This window comes from Zalophus californianus, chromosome 6, assembly GCF_009762305.2.
Source record: "Zalophus californianus isolate mZalCal1 chromosome 6, mZalCal1.pri.v2, whole genome shotgun sequence".
NCBI lineage: Eukaryota > Metazoa > Chordata > Mammalia > Carnivora > Otariidae > Zalophus > Zalophus californianus.
In genome coordinates, this window is record NC_045600.1 from 36,465,191 (window position 1) to 36,488,135 (window position 22,945).

The window sequence follows — 22,945 nt, forward strand, 5'->3', positions numbered from 1 at the left end:
CCTAGGAAGGTGGTGGTAAAAAGGATAATTTCCTCAAAATTTTTAGCTGCATATGCAGTTCTTACTCTCTTTAGTAATTGTCTCTATTTTTAGCTATTCTTATTTTCATAATATTCTGATTTAGAATTTTATATTGTTTAGAACAATGCATTGTGCAGTTGACTTTGCTGATCCATGATAAAGTTTTTATAGAACTGCTGCACAGTGAGTACAATGGCAGGAATTTGGGAGTAAGTGTAAAAGGCAAACTTCAAAACTTCAAAACTTTTGAATAACATACCTTTATGGATCTTGTGGCAGGAAGGCTTTCTTAAAAAAGAAATAATGATAAATATGACATTAAAATTAGGAACCTCTGTTCATCAAAAGATGCCATAAAGAAAATGAAAAGGCAGGCCACAAAATCCAAAAAAAGATGCTTACAGAACATATTATTGATAAAAGATTTTATATAAAGGATTTATAGACCATCTGAAAAAAATCATGTAAATCAGCAAGAAAAGAGAAAATCTAAAAGAACAGCTGCAAAAAGACACAAATATACATTACACAGAAAAGGAATAACCCATAAACTTATGAAAAGATAATAATCAGGAAAATCTAATTAAACATCAAGAAATACCAACAACTGATGGGATGTAAATTTTTATAAACATTTTGGAAAATTTTTTATTGTCTTATAAAATTGAACATGCATTTATCCTATGATTCTGCCATTCTGTTCCTAGGAAACTTGCAGACCCATACCAGGCAACACTGAAACCAAGAATGTAGTAGCACTGTTTATAGTATCCCTGGTTGGCTTAAGAACAGATACCAATTAAGAAAGCACTTGAGCTCAAGAGCTCAACCATAACCAATAAACTAATCCAAAATCTGTAAACCACTTAAATGACCATCAGTGGGAAAATGGATAAACTGTATAATCACACAGCTGTCGGTTAAGGCTTCGGGTCAACAGTAGGCTATCAGTTAAGGTTTGGGGGAGTCAAAGTGAATTTTCCACTGTGAATTTATGTGAATTTTTCACTGTGTTGGGGGTTGGTACTCCTTATCCTCACGTTGTTTAAGCGTCAGCTGTTAGTCTTTTTTTTTCCCCCCAGAAATCAAAACTACACAATTTAGGCATAGTTTATTGTTGGGGATTTAAATACAAATTTTTATATAGTATATATGTAGTTAATTTATAAAAAGGTAGAATTATGAAAACAGTACTTTCATTATTATTGTCAAATTGATCTTTTTATTATCACTAAAAGTCTTATTACTTATATGGTCAGTAAAGTTTACTTTGAAAATGTGACATTTTAAAAATTTATTAACATTTCAAATGTGAAATATATATTTTTAAATGTCAAAAACAGTATTATACTAAACAACTCTTCTCTTTTCCCAGGATATTATTGCTGGATTCCTATATACCATTTTAATCTTAGCTATCTTCTATCCATTTGTGGACCTGATTGACAACTTCAATCAAACTCACAAATATGCTCCATTAATCATCATCGGGCTTCACTTAGCTTTGGGGATCTTTTCTTTCACTCTTGACACCTGGAGTACATCCCGAGGAGACACAGCTGAGATTCTAGGAAGTGGTGCTGGAATTGCGTGTGGATCTCATGTTACCTATAATCTGGGTCTAATATTAGATCCTTCTCTGGATATTCTACCATTAGCTAGGCCCCCCATTACTGTGACTCTGTGTGGAAAAGCCATATTGCGGATTCTCATCGGGATGGTATTTGTACTAATAGTCAGAGATATAATGAAAAAGATCACCATACCCTTAGCCTGTAAAATCTTTAATATACCATGTGATGATGTTCGAAAAGCAAGACAACACATGGAAGTTGAACTTCCTTATCGGTATATTACCTATGGAATGGTTGGTTTCTCTATCACATTTTTGATTCCTTACATATTTTTCTTTATTGGTATCTCTTGATGGAGAAATACTGTTTGTAAGAAAGGAGGGTATCAGTTACCAATATCTAAAAATATATTCTAGTTAAAAGCCAAATCAGAGTTAGGCTTTTGCAGAAATTTAACTTAAATAATTATTTAAGTAAAGTTGTAAGAGTCAGTGCATTTTATCATTGCACATCCAGATATTGTTTTAGGTGAGCTGAGCTATTTTAACAGGGAGAAAATGATAAGTATCCATTTAGAATGTTCATGTAATGTTTGGAGAGTTTTATGCTGTTATGAATTGGAGTTATATGTAATATATATTAAGATACATAATATACAATTATGTATCTAATATGTGTTATATGTGAAATAATATACCTAAGTTATTTTAAACTGTGGGGCTGTATTATAAAATCAATAATAATATGCAAACAGTGTACCTGTATATCTGGACTTAATATAGGCACATTGTTATTAACAGATATATTTAACATTTATTTACTATGGGAGCCATTTCCTAATTGAATTGCATAATTACTAGGCCAGAATTCATATGCCACCACATAATGATTTACTGCCTCTTTTTACACTGCCATCACCTTTCATGTTACCCATGATGTTGAACATGGGAGGCATTTTTAATGGACCAAATTTTCAGAAATTCAGAAAAAAAAAGTTTTTTTATTCCTTTTTTTTTTTAAGTTCTTTACACTGTGTTGAATGTACTTTATTTGCAGTTGTTCTGGACATCAATTTAATAATTCAGGTACTGAATTTTATTGCTTGCTAATTGTGCCTTTCTGTTGCTGAATTAAGAAATGCCATGTATACTGTGATATAAAAAGAAGATGCTAACTTTATCTTAAGTTACATATAATCAGGCAAATATTTTTAAAATACATGTCAAACTAACAGGGCTAGAAGTAAGCCACCCTCAATTCTTTAGCCTTTGTTTGGAAAGAAATGTGGAATGGGCTAAACTTTCTCACTAATTTATTGGGAAGCTGAATGGATAAATATTTCCATTTTTGTAGGTATTTTTCTGTGCATTGTAAGTTATAGGAACAAGATATATTTTTTGTACATTGTCTTGATTGTTTATACTGCAGGTAGATATTTCCAATGAATGGAAATGTAATTGAAATTTATAGATGGGACAATGCACATGCTTCATTTGTAAACAAACCGTTTTTCTAAATTATTTGGAAAGGATTGGATTTAGCAGTGTTAACTTTTAATACCCATTTATTAGCTACTTAAGATAAATTATAAAATCGAAAAGTATCAGTATTTCAGATCCTATTATTTTTTCAATTTTTATTATTTTCACAGTGGAAAATTTGGGTATTGTATTAAACTATTCTTTATTCTTCGGTCTGTGCCTTTATATTTTGAAGTGTAATTGTAGTTAGGTTAACATTAAGTTTATTTGTAGTAAGTTTTTCATAAAGAAGAGAATTAACTTTCCATATAAATGAGCATCAGGTATGGAATTACTGACTTTAGTGCAATATCTGTCTGATTATCCAGAATTATCACTTAAGATGTTTCTATTTTGGACAGCATAACTATTTAAGCTCATATTTTTATAATTCTGATTGAGAATTTAGGGACATGGTACTTTTTACCAACACTGAATCTGATAATTTTAAATAAAGCAACTAAATTTGGAACCTTTACCTATTAGTAGGAAACGAAGGCACTTAGGAACATATCGGTACGTTGGAAAATGTGCAAAGAACTTTTCTCTCAAAATGTGTTTAATGAATTTTAGGGACTATTTCCCATAATTTGGGTCTATGCTATCTTATTAATTTTTATATCTAGCTTAAAAGGTATTTGAAAATATTCCATTTCTTTGTGGTTTATTACTTTCTGTCCTATAATAGTTCCATGCTAAGTGTATTTTAAAATAAAAGCCAAATTCAGAATTGAAGGGTGTTTTGTTTGCCTTCTATGCATTTGTCTCTGTATTATCTGATAGAGATTTATAAAAATGCCTAGGATTTTCATGCTAGCAGGCTTTTCCTCTGAAGCATTTTATTCAAAATCAAAGTGCTGTTTTCAGAAAGAGAAGACACTGAAAAAATTCTTTAGGGTTCCAGCTGACTTTGAGCTTCAATTATGATCATTCTGACACTGTACTTTTATTAGTGAAAAGTTTCATAATATTTCTTTAAGAAACTTATGAATAGGGGTTCCTGAATGGCTCAGACAGTTAAGCATCCAACTCTTGGTTTTGGCTCAGGTCATCATCTCAGGGTCATGAGATCCAGCCCCACCATTAGACTCATGCTCAGCAGGAGTCTGCTTGAGATTCTGTCCCTCTCCCGCTCCCTCCCCTCACTCATGCTTGCTCACTCTCTAAAATAAATACATAAACAAAATCTTTTTTTTTTAAAGAAACTTATGAATAAAATATGTTTCAGCAAACTCTGTGGCCAATAGTATTATAGGTAGTTGACTTTGCTAATTCATTGTTTCAGGAATTAAACATAATATTAGGAATAAGTATTTTTTTCAAGCTGTATAAATATATGGACATTTCATTTTGTAATTTTAAAATGCCGTGATGGGGGGGGCTGGCTGGCTCAGTAGGTAGAGCACTCTTAATCTCAGGGTTGTGAGTTCAAGCCCCACGTTGGGGGTGGAGCCTAATTAAAAAAAAAAAGATAAAATGCCATGAATTGCAAAACTAGGTCTGCCAGAAACTCATTTTAAGACCTAAGATAAAGCAATGCTACTACAGTAGATTTACATAATTATTTTTATTTACTAGCTTTCTTTATATATAATCTTTATTAAATGTTTCTTTCAAAGACAACATAAAAATTCAGTGATACAAGTATAATTTAAAAGAAAATTTTCATAAAACATTCCATAAGGATGAGTAAATTCTAGAATGTTTTTATTTTGAGTATATGATAACACAATTTTATACAGCAAAGATTTTTTATTGGCAAAGCAATTTCATTTTTGTTAACAAAGAATGTCTTCTCTAGATTTAAAACCTGTTTAATCTGGACATGAGTAAGAACCAATTTTTAAAATTCAACTTTAGGGGCACCTGGGTGGGTCAGTCCATTAAGCGTCTGACTCTTGGTTTTGGCTGGGGTCATGATCTCGGGGTCCTGAGATGAAGCCCAAGTTGGGGAGTCTGCTTCTCTCCCTCTCCCTCTGCCCCTCCCCCCACTTGCATGTGCCTTCTCTCTAAAAAAATCTTTAAGAAAAATAAAATTCAACTTTATAGCTGAATTAGTTTTTCTGAAGGGAGTTTTTATTGTTTGCTAAGGAGATTTTTTGAGAAAGGGAACAAGCAGTAGTTTGAGAAGAGTACTGTAATTGGACATAGTGGATCGTACCATGGCAGGATATTTTGTCAAATTCTCGTCATGTTCTTCCAGTTTCTTCTGTAGTATACATAAGTTAAAAAGAAATCTCTTTACATTTGAATTTTAATAGTGGTTACATAAGCTGTAAGCACAATAAAAGTAAGTGTTAACATGCTAACTATAAAGGACATTTTAGAAAACTCTTCATTTTTCAGCCCACCAAATCACTACAGACCTTTATAAACAAAGCATGACTTCCTTGTTAGACACACAGAGGGAAAATTCAAAGAAAAATGGAAGAAACATTTTTTTAAATAAAAATGTTTACAGAAATAAACACTAACTTGTTAACCTCAACTAGCTGGTATTTCCTAATTGTCTTTTTCCTTTCATCATCTTTAGTCTTGGTGCATTTTCCATGGATAAGTTTAAAAAGCCCAGCCCCTAGCATTGCAAGCAATAGGATATGACAGAATATGTTTGCACTTTAGGAGGTTACCCCTGATTTTCTGAAAGCCGAATGAATTGTAAAATTGCTTTATGAACTATACTAACAGATTATATCCTGCTGTCTGCAACAGCATTCAACTATGTCACAAAGTCCATTATCTCAGGTTTTAAAAGTTCATACACTCACCTATTATGCTGTTTGTAGTATTTGATTTCATACATATTTTTCAAGTTTTCTTTGTTACATGACATCTTATGAGATATAAAATGGATTCTTTATTTTTTTTAAAGATTTTATTTATTTGAGAGAGAATGAGAGATAGCACGAGAGGGAAGAGGGTCAGAGGGAGAAGCAGACTCCCTGCTGAGCAGGGAGCCCGATGTGGGACTCGATCCCGGGACTCCAGGATCATGACCTGAGCCGAAGGCAGTCGCTTAACCAACTGAGCCACCCAGGCGCCCTAAAATGGATTCTTTAAAAAAAAATTACCATAGTAGTATTACCTCTTCAGATTTGAGGTTTATCCCTTGTCCTATATTAGGGGTTCTCTTAAATGAAATCCAGTATGGCACATATCATAACCTGTAATTATGGATTATTGACTTTGCAAATTTTTTGTCTTCATCTCTATGATGTAAACTCCATGAGCAAAAGTAGCTTGTGCTTCTGTTTACTTCTGGGTCGCTGGGACACAGGAGGCATTCAACTAATATATGTTGAATAAATAGTCCATAGACAGGCTTTAGTATGTGCATTTTTCTGGGGGAAAAATTCTACAACTTCCATCAGATCCTCAAAGAGATCAATGATCTAAAAAAGTTAAAAATAATATAATAGCCTTTTACTCGTTTTAGCTATTTTTAAAAGTTTAGGTTGTAAATAAATGCTTCCAACTTATCTGGTAGGAATTTTGTCACTTTTCATGCAAATATTTAAAGGATAATTTAGATTCTTGAAATGTTTTGCCTGTAATTACTACAATGCCCTGGTAAATAAAATGTGATTTGTATCCAAATTTATTTTATTATTTATTTTTATTATTTTATACTATTTTTGTTTTCCTTAAAAGCAAATCTGATGGGGCGCCTGGGTGGCTCAGTTGTTAAGCATATGCCTTCGGCTCAGGTCATGATCCCAGGGTCCTGGGATCCAGCCCCGCATCGGGCTCCCTGCTCAGCGGGAAGCCTGCTTCTCCCCCTCCCACTCCCCTTGCTTGTGTTCCCTCTCTGTCAAATAAATAAGTAAAATCTTTAAAAAAAAAAAAAAAGCAAATCTGAAAGAAAATATTCTGTATATAAAAAGATATAACTTTAGTTTCTAGTAATAAGCTATATAAATTTATTATTCTTGAGAATATTACTTTGTACGGTTGATCTTTAATTTTTCACATAATCAACTACTTCACAATCTGATTTTTATAACTAAAATGATATTTTTAATTCCAATATAGATGAGATATATTCAAGGCTTAAATGTCAGTTTTTACTTAGCACAGTTAAAAGGTTCCCCTAGATTCCAAAGGTCTCCAGGCCCAGATTTATGGGACTCGGTTGGGGGCTGGTTGGCAATAAAATGGATTCTAATTCCCCTAATATTTAAAGGGTCTTTTCCCCTCCCCCACCTTTTTATCTGGGTTGATTTAGGGATAAAAATCACCAAAATCATTTTATTTTATTTTTTTAAGATTTTATTTATTTGAGAGAGAGAGAGAGCAGGAGAGAGCATGAGCAAGGGTAGAGGGGGAAGCAGGCTCCCCTCTGAGCAAGGAGCCCAATGCAGGGCTCCATCCCAGGACCCTGGGATCATGACCTGAGCTGAAGGCTGACGCTTAACCAACTGAGCCACCCAGGTGCCCCTCACCAAACTCATTTTAATGAATAGTGTTACTTTTGCTCATTTCTGATTGAAATACTGTGATAACAATCTTGAAATAGTAAACATAAAAAAAACTGAATACTCCCTCCTCAACATTTTCTACTCTGCAAAATGTTTCAAATAGCGTTACAGGATAAACATTTAAAACATATTTCTCTTGGCAATATATTCCCAAAATCTTATTTAAATTATTTATGGACACAAGTTGTAAATTTTTTAAAATTAACATATAACTTAATTTATAAGTATCATTAATTATTATAAACCTAAATACAGTATTTACATCTGAAGTATTTTTCTAACTTTACTAAAAATAGTCTACATTTTCCCACTGTTATATATGTTAAGGGGAATTACAGAATTATAAAATATTTTAGACTATATGGGATCTTAGAGCTCATACATGGCAACTTTTTATCAAATTCACAAATCTATAATATTATTAGCAGACACAGGCATACTTCAGACATATTGCAGGTTTGGTTACAGACTACTGCGATTAAGTGAATTTCACCATAAGGTGAGTCAAATCAATTTTTGGTTTCCCAGTGCATATAAAAGTTATGTTTACACTATACTGTACTCTATTAAGTGTCCAATAGCATTACATCTAAGGAAACAATGTACATACCTTAATTTAAAAATACCTTATGGCTAAAAAATGCTAACCATCATCTGAGCTTTCAGCGAGTCCTAATCACTGATCATCATCATCATCATAATGAAAAAGTTTGAAATACCGCAAGAATGACCAAAATGTGACACACAGGCACAAAGTGAACAAATGCTGCTGGAAAAATAGCACTGATTGAGTCGCTTGGCACGGGGTTGCCACAAACCTTCAATTTGTAAAAACCCACAATATCTGTGAGAAGCAAAATGAGGTATGCCTGTAATTATGCACGATCTTCTTAATTACAGTCAGGCAGACTATAACTTTATGATACACTGTTGAACAGTTTTTTCTTTTTTAAGATTTCATCCATCTATTTGGATGAGAGAGAGAGCACAAGCAGGGTGAGTGGCGGGCATAGGGAGAGGGAGAAGCAGGCACCGCCCTGAGCACAGAGCCTGATGTCCTGGGATCATGACCTGAGCCCAAGGCAGACGCCTAACCAACTGAGCCACCCAGGCGCCCCTGTTGAACAGTCCTAAGTGAAATAAAATTCTGGTGGGCTAAGAGCAGTGTGGTGGGGCAGAAGATACATTTTTGGTAGAAGAAATGGGATGAACCAAAGCACAGAGATGGGAAAGTGTTAGACATGTTTAGCAAACAATTGCATGGCAGTCTGTGTGGAGCATCAAGGTACCTGCAAGGGAACAGTAGGATATAAAGCTGAAAGGTTTGTTAAAATGGTTAATAAACAATGAGTATACATAATGAAGTGTTGCCTTTCTTTACCAGTAGAAGAGCTGCACTATTTATTACGCACTTAGCTTAGGGATGAAATTACACCCAACTTGAAGGTAATCAAAACTATTTTTGATAGATAAGTATTTGTTTCTTGTTTTTTTTTTTTTAAATCTGTGATAAAAAGACTTATGTGTTTTGCTTTGAGTTTTGTTTACTTATTAAGAAGAAAAGGCAATTTCATATATTAACCTTGGATTTAATAGGAAGAAGCCGAAGGCCTTGAATTTGGGTAACATGAGATCATGAACGCTGTAGTTGCAGTTATTGAGAGGAGGAAGCCCCCAGTGAGCTGAGAACTTTGAATACGAAGTTATACGCTCCTTGCCTTCCAAACCCCAACTAGAGGGATGTAAAACAAACTAATGTTATACCCAGAAACCTGCTAACAGACCATGAGGAAATGGGTCGTGAGGATAAGGGAGAGGCTGCAGACCAGCTAAAAGGAGACTTGGTGGGTTCTTCAGTGAGAACTGCCTCCCAGGGGACTCACTCTGGGATTTCCAGCCATGCTCTGAGAATAATGTTGGTGTTCTTCAACTTATTTCATATCCCACCATACTGAGACTAACATTTCGTCTATGGATTGCGGTCAGAACCTATCACATATATGACTAACCCCAACTGCTTGAGACATGAAGATTGTGAGGTGAGTATAGAAAGGGTGTTTGCTAGTAGAATCACAGACACCAAAATATGTTTCCCATGTGTGAGGTAATCCGCAATAAAGCCATAACCACCTAATTTTCCTGATTCAACATTGTTGTTCAAGAAGGCTCCTGACTTCCTCATTAAGGGTATGTGTGACTTATTTTAAAAAGACATAATGACCATATTTACCTTACAGTTAGCCCTCAAACATGTTAATAGCTATTACAGATCTGTAAATATAGGCATTCCATATACATCATTCATTTGAAATTCTCATTCCAAAGAAACGTGGCTGACTGTTCCATGAGATGGTTTTGTAAGTAGAAAGGAAAGATTATAGACTTCTGTTTTTTGCGGGGGGGGGGGGGGCTTTAATGCATTCCATGTCATGAGATGTTAATATCTCATAAAGCTCACTTCAGATTTTGGGCTTGCAAGGAGCGGTTTTTCTCACATCCTGACCCTGACACTTTACACAACTCTTTTGTCCATTCTTGTGAAAATTTTTGTGTAGGAATTCCATCCTGCGTGAAGATGCTAGTGCCAAACTGGTATTGACTTTCATGTTTCCATTCTGTGTCTGTTCTCTCTAAAACACAGTGACAAAATAGGTTTGTGGAATAAAAGAAACACATTCAAGCCAGTATGTTACAGATGAAGAAATCAAAAGACCAGAAGTTTTGTTTTGACTTTATTTTGGACTTTGACTCTAATTTGCTTTATTTACCTTTAGGCACTAGCTCTGTCTTCTATGAGACAATTTCCTCACATATAAAATGAAGAGGTTAGACTTGATATTCTTTAAGATCCCTTTCAACATTAAAATTTAATAAACTATATTAGACTGAGTAAAAACAAAGGGAATATTTCTATTGTTTGTACTAGGCTACTAAAATTTAAAGAAAAAAAACCACAAATTTTAATCCATTTCCATTAAAGAAATAGAGTTGAGGGAGCATATCTTGTCCTGTCCACAAAAAGTTTGCATACACCCCTTTAAGAAAGTTACAAGTTTCTCCAAAAAGAGACAATGAGTTAATTGCTTTACGAGGGTCATAACATTGATTTGAATGGCAAGGTTTTCTTTGTTTTGTTTAAGATTTTATTTATTTATTCATGAGAGAGAGAGAGAGAGGCAGAGGGGAGCCTGATGTGTGAGACTCAATCCTAGGACCCTGGGATCATGACCTGAGCCGAAGGCAGACTAATTGACTGAACCACTCAGGTGCCCTTGAATGGCAAGGTTTAAAGTGACTTCGAAGTATTACCTAATTCAACCTACTCTCCAAATAGTTCTGAATTGTAATCAACCCTAAACAGATAGTTCTTTGTTAAAAAATAAAAGAGGGAGAGACAGGGTAGACACCAAACACCTCAGTAATTCTATAATTCATTGAAAAACTTGCTTACTATGGGGATGGATGTGTAAATGAAAAAGAAAAAAGAAAATCTTCAGGAATCTCATCAGAACTAAAACAAAAAGAAGGGAATGCTGGATAAGGCATGTAAAATTACCTTATTACAAGCATAAACTCGGTATGAACCTTGAAGATTCATGTTGCATTTTTGAAAATAAGACCCTTGTAACATAAAACATTTTAAAGTTGTAGAGCATAGTATCAAGTCATAAATATTTCTTATTTTAAAGATTTTATTTGAGAGAGAGAACAGAAAGAGAGAGCACAAGCGGCGGTGAGAGACAAAGGGTGAGGGAGAAGCAGGCTTCCCGCTGAGCAGGGAGCCTGATGTGGGACTCTATCCCAGGACCCCAGGATCATGACCTGAGCTGAAGGCAGATGCTTAACGACTGAGCCACCCAGGCGACCTATTATAAAATAAGCTTTGTGTTGGATGATTTTGCCCAGCTGGTGACTAATGTGTGCTGAGGATGATTTTGCCCAACTGGAGACTAATGTGTTCTAAGGTAGGCTATGCTAAACTATGTTCAGTGGCTAAAGTGTATTAAATGCATTTTTGACTTTGGTATTTTCAGCTTAACAGTGGGTTTACCAGAGCATAAACCTGTGTTAAGTGAAGGAAGATCTGTAATTGAAATTAAATCCCAGTACCTTCACAATGTCATCAAGGTCCTATATAATCTGGCCCTACCTACCTCTTTGACTCAAACTCCATTCCAATCACAATGGCTTATTTATCTAACTCAAGCATCACAGACTTTGCCACTACCATCTCCCTGGCCTGGAATACTACCCCCTGCCTCTTCATATGGATGGCTTCCCCTCTTCATTCAATTAAATAGCATCTTCTAAATGAAGCTCTCCCTGGTCATTTTATCTAATGGTGCCCCCATCTCCTGTATGTTTTTCTTTATCACATTATCTTGTATTTTGTTCATAGCACTGAAATTACCTTATTTTTTGCTTTTTATATTCTTTCCCCACTAGCATGGAAGCTCTGTGAGGGCAGAGACCATATCTATCATACTTTATGCGTTATTCCCAGCCCTAGATTTAGTAGGGACTCAACACATATTTGTTTATGAATGACTGAATGGATCTGCCTTATTTTAAAGTGCTGCATGGTATAATTACATAATTCTACCACAGTTTATTCAACCATCATGCTATTAATGGACTTTCAGATTGCTAATTTTCTGCTATAACAATGCTGCTCTGAAGATTCTTGTGTCTTTTTTAAAAAGTTTCTTTATTTTAGACAGAGAAAGAACACACACACACACACGTGAGCAGGGGGGAGGCCGGGCTCAATTTCATGACCCTGAAATCATGACCTGGGCCAAAATCAAGAGTCAGCTTAACCGACTTGAGCTACCCAGGGGTCCATTCTTGTGTCTTTTTGTAATTGGGTGTGACTACATATAGGCAGGGAGCCAACCAGAAATGAGTAAATAAGACAAGATCCTGATGGGGCACCTGGGTGGCTCAGTCGTTAAGCGTCTGCCTTTGGCTCAGGTCATGGTCCCAGGGTCCTGGGATCGAGCCGCGCATCAGGCTCCCTGCTCAGTGGGGAGTCTGCTTCTCCCTCTCCCACTCCCCCTGCTTGTGTTCCCTCTCTCGCTGTGTCTCTCTCTGTGTCAAATAAATAAATAAAATATTTTTTAAAAATCTTAAAAAAAAAGACGAGATTCTCTCGTCTTCTCCAACATCATTTGTTTCCTTTTCTCACAGAAATTTAAAAAGCTCTCATACACAAAATAATTTTTATGTATTTTATTTATTTTTTTTAAGTAGGCTCCATGCCCAGTATAGCACCCAACGAGGCTTGAACTCAGAACCCTGAGATCAAGACCTGAGCTGAGATCAAGAATTAGACACTTAACCAACTGAGCCACCCAGGACCATTAATACACAAAATAATTTTTTCTTTTAAATTTTTTATTGTTATGTTAATCACCATACATTACATCATTAGTTTTTGATGTAGTGTTCCATGATTCATTGTACACAAAATAATTTTTAAACATAAAACAAGTTTTTGTTTTGTTTTGTTTTTTTGGTAATAGCTCAGATCCAAAGAGAAAGTCTTACATTCTTACATCAAGAATGTATTCTCTGTCCCAATCTAGTTAGATTTCAGATTCTCTCACATCACAAAAATCACCATGGGATTGTAAGAAGATAGAACGAGACTTTTAAAATTACCTCTGCAAATAATCTCAAGTTTGATCTTTCATCATCTCATGGTCTTAATCATCTCTCTTGGCTCCCTGCCTGTATATATCTTCAGCAACTTATACTAGAATGTTAAAAAGTGCTATGCTGAACATTTTGCAATTATCATTTTAAATGGATGTTTATTGTATTTGCATTACTTTTTATATTTAAAAATTTGCTATACTGAAAAAAATATATGATCTATTTTAAGAAAAATAATAGAAAGAATTAAAAGACAACAGATCTGCTAATATTGTTCTTCATGGGCAATAATTTCTTGTGGTCCTTACTCTTTCCACCCAGGCATCCCAAAATGGTTTTTAAAAATAAAAGTAATTGTCTCATTTAACTGAATGTCTAGTAGTGGGCTCCAGGCCATATTTGATCCAGTGAAAGCTAAAGCCATGGAAATAGATACAATTGCTTCTGGAGCAATCTTCACAACCTATGTTTCATCTCAAAGACAAACAGCAGTCAACTAAGTATTTTGCTGAAGGGCTATGTGAAGAATTATTTAAATTCTGTTGTTGGGGGCCCCTGGGTGGTTCAGTTGGTTAAGCCTCTGCCTTCAGGTCCAATCATGATCTCAAGATCCTGGGATGGAGCCCTCATCAGGCTTCCTGCCCAGCAGGGAGTCTACTTCTCCCCCTGCCACTCCCCCTGCTCCTGCTTTCTCTTTCTCTCTCCCTCCCTCTCTCTCTCTCCCAAATAAATAAAATCTTAAAAAAATAATAAATTCTGTTGATAGGAGTTGATAAATAACAAGATTCAACCAGGTAAGTTTGAAGATGTAATTGGCTTTATTAAACAATTCATGAATTGGACAGCTCTCCATCTAGCAAGTAGAGAGGCACTCCCAGGAGTTTATAGACCAAGATGGGGGCGGTGGGCGGCAAGAAAGCGATTAGCAAAAGAAAAGGATTATTTCAGAGAAGGCTGTTTGCTAGGGGGAAAAGCAAAGTGTCTTATGCAGATTACCTCATCTTTCTTTGGGGGATGATCTGCAAACCCTATGTACGCCAAGAAAGAAGGTCTAAGAAAGAACCCCACCATTTAGATCAATAATTGTCTGATTCATATTTGTAAAACTGGTGAAGAACATTATTTTTCAGTATTTTGTTTTGTTTCAGAGAGAGAGAGAGAAAGAAAGAGAAGGGGGTTGCAGAGAGAGACTCCCAAACAGGCTCCATGCCTAGGGCAGAGCTGGACTCAAGGCTCAATCTCACAACCCTGAGATCATGACCTGAGCTGAAACCAAGAGTTGGATGCTCAACCGACTGAGTCACCCACGTGCCCCATTAACAGGCATTTTCAATTTTCTATTAAAAAAAAAAACACTGAAAGGGATGCCTCCCTCTGTCCCTCTCCCTGCTCGTGCACTCTGTCTCTGAAATAAATTTTTAAAATCTTAAAAAAAAAAGAAAATGTCCATTAGTGATCAAGATTTATAATAAAAATTATACTATGGGTTTAATAGATATCTGCACCATTATTTTCAAAGCATTGTTTATAACAACCTTAAGAGTGACATCTTTGGGGGTGCCTGGGTGGCTCAGTCGTTAGGCGTCTGCCTTCAGCTCAGGTCATGATCCCAGGGTCCTGGGATCGAGCCCCGCATCGGGCTCCCCACTCAGCGGGAAGCCTGCCTCTCTCTCTCCCACTGCCCCTGCTTGTGTTCCTTCCCTCGTTGTGTCTCTCTGTCAAATAAATCAGTAAAATCTTTAAAAAAAAAAAAAAAGAGTGACATCTTTGGACACCTGGGTGGCTCAGTCAGTTGGGCGTCTGCCTTTGGCTCCGGTCATGATCCCAGGGCCCAGGGTCCTACATCGGACTCCTTGCTTAGCGGGGAGCCTGCTTCTCCCCCTGCCTGCCGCACCCCTGCTTGTACCCTCTGTCTCTTGCTGAAAAATAAGTGAATAAAATCTTTAAAAAAAAGAGTGACATCTTTGTTTCTCTTTCTGAACTTTCTGAACTCTCTTTCTGAACTGAAAACAAGTCAATAATTCATTTCATTTCAATTAGTACATCCAATTCATTTCAATTAGTACAACGAAAATCAGGTATCACTAATGTTTACTAATAATCATGCAAGACCATGGACTACTGTGTTTCAAATAACCTTCATTTATCAACATTTAAATTGACAGTATTTTTTTAAAGATTTTATTTATTTGAGAGAGAGAGAGACAGAGAAAGACAGCATACGCTGGGGGAGGGGCAGAGGGAAAAGCAGACTCCCCTGCTGAGCAGGGAGCCTGATGCAGGGCTTGACCTCAGGACCACGGGATCATGACCTGAGCCGAAGGCAGCCACTTCCACTGACTGAGCCACCCAGGTGCCCTAAATTGACAGTATTTTGTTGAAATACCATAAATATAAAACAATAGTTTCTCCTTCCTCAAAAATAATAATCCTTATAAATCATAGTTAGGTTTAAAAGAAAAGAGAAAGGAAGAATGTTTACAAAAGTTCATATAGACCTACTTCTAATGCATTCAGTAACGTGTATCTAATAACTTCAGTTTTTTCTAGAGTAAACTGAACAAAGTGAAAGTTTTGACTTCTGCCTAAATTTATCCAGATATTTCAAATCAGCATTTTATTTTTTGCTATGCAAGCAGAAAGTCCTGAACTTGAAATACTTCACTTAAGGGGTGCCTGGGTGGCTCTGTTGGTTGAGCGTCTGCCTTTGGCTCAGGTCATGATCTTGGGGTCCTGGGATTGAGCCTCACATCCGGCTCTCCACTCAGTGGCAAGTCTGTTTCTCCCTCTGTGATCTCTCTTGCTTTTGCTCTCTCTCAAATAAATACAATTAAAAACAAAAAAAACTTCACACACACAAAAATAAAATAAATAAAAAAAATACTTCACTTTAAGGACATTTCTATTGCAGGGGAAAAAAAATCCCACAAATCAGTACCCTAATAATTATAAAACTATAAAATAGTTGGAAAGAAATGTGTATCTCTCTTATGCTACTGGAGCTTAAGACTCCATTAAAAAATCCCATCTAATTAAGGACTGAGCCGAGGTAGGGAACACTTTTCCAGGTCTAAAACAAATCAGTAACAAGAGGATGAAGATTTCCCAATTGTTAATAATTAATTAATCAGTTCAAACTATAAAAGGCTACTATGTATTACCAGATTGGAAATTAACCATTGCCAGACTTACACAGATCTTCTCTACCATGTTCAAAAAAGAGCATGACTAATGCAGTGATGGGAATTTCCAACATTATATACCTAGCAAATATTTCATTAGTAATATTGGTGAAACCTTAACCTACATATGCTACCTCTTTCAAGGCTCTCAATATAAAGTTTCAAATAAGTGTTCAATACAAATTGTGATACAGGTTGGCATTTAAAAAGATTTTGTTCTATTTCTGTTTAAGGTGTTTCTAGGAGAGTAGTCTGAATATTTTTTTCTTACGAAGAGTGTGTTCTCACTAGAATCAAAATTAATGATATTTTGAAAATCTAGTAATATGTGTAACCACATAAGAGTAAAACAGTAGTTGTTTTGTTTCCAGAGAAAGAACTTCTCTGTTCCCTTGCAGCTATTCAAAACAATATATTGGAGGTTTACAAAATCAGGAAGTAACATTAACAACTTACTTTCACTATTCTTGATAGAGAAGTCCTAAACTAACCAGCAGTAATTTGCACATTTTTATATTATCTATACTTTAAAGTGTATTGATTTATAGCTAAATGTCAGTTAAATAAAATTAACCAGAATGCCTTCAGATGAACCATTTAATTAGTTTTTTAAAAATCAGTTGAGTGTTAAAAAAGAGCTCTTTTTGATGAAAATCTTAAATTTACAAATAAATATTTCCAGTATTTGGTAATTGCACTTTAACTTTCCTTTAACAATGGAGTCTAATCTCCCCTCACAGTAAATATCTGGAACAGCAAGTTTTTGTGTGCTACTGCAGTCTGTATACGGGACACTGTTCTCAGAGCATAGAGGCTGCTTTTTCTAAAAGGGGATTGCAGCAAAGATTTCTGATTTGGTACATAACATTTTAATGTAGTCATTTTATGCAGTCATTTCAGTGCATTGACATTTTTATAACTTTATCATGAATGAATAAAACTTGCTCATAGTTATATAAAAATTAAAACATAACAGATATAAAAGGAAAAATAACTCTGTCCCTCTGAAATAATCTCACTGCTCAGAGATAACCACTGTTGACCAATCCTTCTGTAGACTTTTTATTTTTATTTTTTTCATTATTATTTTTATTAATTTTTTTTTCTTTTAGAGAGAGAGATTGCTCTTGAGCAAGTGCAAGAGGAGGAGGGCCAGAGGGGGAGGGCCAGAGGGAAAGGGAGAATCTTTTTTTTTTTTAAGATTTTATTTATTCATTTGAGACACAGAGATACAGAGAGAGAGAGAGAGAGCATGAGCAGGGAGAGAGGCAGAGGGAGAAGCAGGCTCCCCGCTGAGCCAGGAGCTCGATGTGGGGCTCGATGTGGGGCTCGATGTGGGGCTCGATCCCGGGACTCCAGGATCATGACCCGAGCCGAAGGCAGATGCTCAACCATCTGAGCCACCCAGGCGCCCCTGAGAGGAAGAATCTTAAACAAGCTCTGTGCTTAGCACCTAGCCCTGACTCTAGCCCTGATGTGGGGCTCGATATCACAACCTTGAGATCAAGACATGAGCTGAAATTAAGAGTCAGCCCACTTAACCAACTGAGCCACCCAAGTGCCCCTGGACTTTTTAAAATGTATTCACTAAGAGCGCCTGGGTGGCTCAGTTGGTTAAGTGGGCTGACTCTTAATTTCAGCTCAGGTCTTGATCTCAGGGTCCTGGGATACAGCCCTGTGTCAGGCTCCGCACTCAGTGAGGAGTCTACTTGTCCCTCTCCCTCTGCCCCTCCCCGCTGCTTGCCTGCATTCTCTCTCAAATAAATAAAAATCTTTTAAAAACTAAAATGTGTACACTAGCATATATATCCTTTTACAATTTAAAAATGAGCTATATATATGGTTCTGTATGGTTTTCTTCATTTAAAAATGTGTATGAGGAAGGATCTACTTAATTTTAATACCTATTATTGTATTCTTGTAGCATAATTTAACTAGTATTCCATTTGTACATTTAAGATATTGCTAGGTTTTTAAGAATTAGTGATATAGTGACCATCCTTGTGTATACATTTTTATGCATTAATACAAAGTGGAACTGATCAGTAAACCTTTGTGGATTTCTTTGTATTGATAGATGTTGTCAAACTGCCCTCCAGATAGGTTATATTAATTTATGGCACCACTAATGGTATATGACAGTACCTGCTTCCCTATTCATCATCAATACTGGCTGGATATTATTGAACTTTTCCATATTTCACTGAGTGAAAAATGTTTCATTCTTAAAACTATTTTTATTTATTTTGCATTTACTTATTTATAAAGTTAAACATTTTTCCAAATGTTTATTTTTTCCCCTGTGTTACATATTCACATCTTTGTCAGTTTTTCTTTAGGCTTTTGTCTTACTGATTTGTGAGAGCTCTTTGCATATTAACCCTTTCTGTCATTTATACAGAATGAATATATATACATTATTCCAATAAAAGGACTATTTTATGTAACTAAAAACAAATGTGGAATTAACTACAACCTATTTCCAACTTAAAAAAAATCAAAGGGAAGAAAAGTATGCTCCCATATGCATACCAAAAGTAGATAATATATACATATATGGCATATGGTATCTCTGGAAAGATACCCAAGAAACCAGTTGTCAGATCAGCTGTGGGAAGAGAAATGGGGAGATAGAATGGGAGGGTAATTCATTGTTTAATGTATACACTTCTGTACTGCTGCTTCAAGGTTTTTTCTTTTCTTGTTTTACCATGAATGTGAATCACCTATTCAAAGTTCATAATTTTTCTAAAGAAATGAGATAATTCAAATTCAGTCTTTTTCTTTCTTGGCTATCCTATTTTCCCAAAACTGATGTTGAATAACCTTTGTGCTCATTCTAAAATGTTATCTTCATCATGTACTAAATTCCCATATAAATATTAGTCTTTTTCTGGAGCCTTTACTCAGCTTCATTGATTTGTTTATCTGGTTGCAAGTGTTTCAAGTACTGCACCTTTACAATAAGGTTTTGTTTTTTTAACTTTTTATTTATTTATTCATGAGAGACAGAGAGAGAGAGAGAGAGAGAGGCAGAGGGAGAAGCAGGCTCCCAAGGAGCAGGCAGCCTGATGCGGGACTCGATCCCGGGACCCTGGGATCATGACCTGAGCCGAAGGCAGACGCTTAACCATCTGAGCCACCCAGGCGCCCTAAGGTTTGTTTTTTATTTTAAGATTATTTATTTATTTGACAAATAGAGAGAGGACAAGCAGGCAGAGCTGCAGGCAGAGGGAGAGGGAGAAGCAGACTTCCCGGTCTGATGCAGGACTCGATCCCAGGACCCTGGGATCATGACCTGAGCTGAAGGCAGACGCTTAACTGACTGAGCCACCCAGGCGCTCCTACAATAAGTTTTTTTCTTTTTTTAAAGATTTTTTATTTATTTTTTTTGAGAGAGAGAGAATGAGAGATAGAGAGCACGAGAGAGAAGAGGGTCAGAGGGAGAAGCAGACTCCCCGCTGAGCAGGGAGCCCGATGTGGGACTCGACCCTGGGACTCCAGGATCATGACCTGAGCCGAAGGCAGTCGCTTAACCAACTGAGCCACCCAGGCGCCCCCTACAATAAGTTTTAATTTCTAGGAAGACTAATCAATCCTCTACTAATGTTCTTCTTTAAAAAGTTTTTTTCCAACTGACTGGGTGGCTCAGTCAGTTGAGTGTCTGATTCTAAGTTGCCGCTCAGGTCATGAACTCGGTGTCGTGAGATAGAGCCCCACCTCGGGCTCCATGCTGGGCGTGGAGCCTGCTTGAGATTCTCTCTCCCTCTCTCTCTGCTCCTCATCCTGCTCGTGCACACTCTCTCTCTCTACATAAATCTTTAAAAGTAAATAAATAAATAAAAAAGTTTTTTTCCATCTATTCTCATATTTCTAGATGGATGTTTTTTTGGCCAGCCAGAATTTTTTTATTATAGCAAAATATACATAAAATGTACCATTTTAACCATTTTTAAGTGCACAGTTTTGCTGCACACTCACATTGTTGTGCAGCTATCACCACCACCTATCTCCAGAATCTAGATGAATTCTAATAACACTTTCTCAGGTTCTAAAAAATAATGCTGCCAATATTCTGATTCTTATTGTTTAATGTGTGATTTACATAGAATAATATTTTTACAACTGCTTTCTAACCAAGCACAATATATGTCTTTTCATGTTGATTATTCATTTATCACTCACTCAAGAAACACTGAGTGCCTATTACACCAGGAACTAGACTAGGCACTGGAGATGTAAATGTAACTAAAGTAATATATCTGTTTTTACAGATATTATGAAATCCAGAAGGTGAAATAAAGATTAAGCAAATAATTGCACATATAAACATAAATTGCCAAGCTTTAAGGGATAAATAGATACACGGGTCCATGGTGGATTTACATGAAGTGATTTGATATAATCCAGGGGATCTGGGCAGTCCCCCTGAATGACAACTGAACTGACTCTGGAAAATATACTCAAATCATCTTTAATATCCTCCAGCTGGCTTCACACCGGCCTGGCACATTTCTTAGGTTTGTCCCTAAGTATATAATCTTTTAAATAGTGTATGGGATCTTTCATTCATTTTATGTTCTAACTGGGTCTTTTCTATTTATGGGAAAGCTATTGATCTTTGAGTCTTAAATTTGTAATCAGCTGCCTTTAGAATTTTGACTGTTTTTGAGGGAACTCATTCTTTCCTTCTTATACATTTTTGCCCCAGTCAATAAGGTAAGAAAGAAATGTCTGTGAAAGCTTCCATTCTTTGGGAAGTTTTAGGGGATTTGCTGCTATCTTCTCTCTACCCCTGTGAATGCAAGAATGATCTATCTTTTTGGTGAAATGGTGAGACTATGACATCTATTTAATCACCTTTCTGTATTGAGTAGAATTAATGTGTGAAAAGCCACAGCTCATATGTGGCCTGTTTCTTTTGGCTCTCTATAATCAACAAGGAAGGCAGACCCAATCCACCAATCCACCATGCAGCAGGCAATACGTTTGCTCTGCTGATATAACTCTCCCACTACAGCAGTGCCTAGGTGGCTCAGTCAGTTAAGAGTACAACTCTTGATTTCTGCTCAGGTTGTGATCTCAGGGTCCTGGGATTGAGCCCTGCATCAGCAGGGAGTCGGCTTGAGGATTCTCTCTCCTTCTCCCTCTGCCTTTCCCCATTTGCATGCATGTGCTCTCTCACTCTCTCAAATAAATAAATCTTAAAAAAAAATTAAATAACTCTCCCATTACAGAAAGGATGTTTGAATTCCACACACTAATTACTCCATGTATCATTTCAGATTGTTTGGCCAGGAAAAAACTTGAAAATTATATTTTCATTCTTACATCCTGAATTTTCACCTATCTTAGAATGCAATTAAAATACTTAATTGTATCAGCTTGAAGAGTTTGATTAAAGAATAAAAAGCATTCTGTCAGTGCAGTACTTACTATTCACCAAACTCTCTGGATTGTACATTCATCATAAAAAATGTTTAAGTGTCCATTCCCAATCTTTAATTAATAAATTATATGTACTATAGCAATGTTCTTCATATTATAAAATACACACAGAATTAGGATTTTTAAAGAATGAGATCTTTAAATAATTTTTACTTATTGTTTCTCAAATATTTTGCTCTCACCAAAAATATTAATAATGATAATTTCATTATTTTTGAAAATCTTGGTTTAACATCTTAGATATGAAGATACTTGTGAGTGTAATTCTACATTCAATCTATTTTGCTTCTTGGTTTTAATGTTTGTTTTTTTTTAAAGATTTTATTTATTTATTTGACAGAGAGAGGCACAGCGAGAGAGGGAACACAAGCAGGGGGAGTGGGAGAGGGAGAAGCAGGCTTCCCGCAGAGCAGGGAACCCGATGCGGGGCTCGATCCCAGGACCCTGGGATCATGACCTGAGCTCAAGGCAGACACTTAATGACTGAGGCACCCAGGAGCCCCATGGTTTTAATGTTATTATAGATGAAAACATACCTCAAAAAGGTAGTAAGATTCAAAGGGAATTAGTACAAAATAAGGATACTCATTTATTCTATCCTATATCCTAACTATGGGGATTTTTGTGAAATTCTACTAGAAATATCCATCTTCCCTAACATGAACCAGAAGATGTTGCAGTTTTATATGTAACAAATAGATTAAAAATCTACTGTAATTCTTAATTTAGAAAATTTTCAGGGCGCCTGGGTGGCTCAGTTGTTAAGCGTCTGCCTTTGACTCAGGACATAGTCCCAGGGTCCTGGGATCGAGCCCTGCATTGGGCTCGCTGCTCTGCGGGAAGCCTGCTTTTCCCTCTCCTACTCCCTCTGCTTGTGTTCCCTCTCTCACTGTGTCTCTCTCTGTCAAATAAATAAATAAAATCTTAAAAAAATTTTTTTCAAACAAGTTTGACAATCATTTCTAAATTTCAGTATACTTGAATTTTTATAGGTGAAAACTGTCATTTTCAGCAATAAAAATACACAACAGAAACATTTCCAAGCATGTATTTTCAAATTATAC

The 22,945-nt window shown here is 36.1% G+C and overlaps 2 protein-coding genes across 2 annotated transcripts in view; both read left to right on the forward strand.

The window, feature by feature from the left end:
* Nucleotides 1–3,850, forward strand: part of SGPP1 (sphingosine-1-phosphate phosphatase 1) — a 33,674-nt gene extending 29,824 nt beyond the window's left edge. The window contains exon 3 of the mRNA XM_027568957.2: nucleotides 1,397–3,850. Within this exon, the coding sequence (XP_027424758.1) occupies nucleotides 1,397–1,948 (552 nt within the window). The 3' untranslated portion in view covers nucleotides 1,949–3,850. The remainder of the gene's footprint in view (nucleotides 1–1,396) is intronic.
* Nucleotides 1–22,945, forward strand: part of WDR89 (WD repeat domain 89) — a 106,479-nt gene that overhangs the window by 29,036 nt on the left and 54,498 nt on the right. The gene's annotated exons all lie outside the window — the stretch shown is intronic.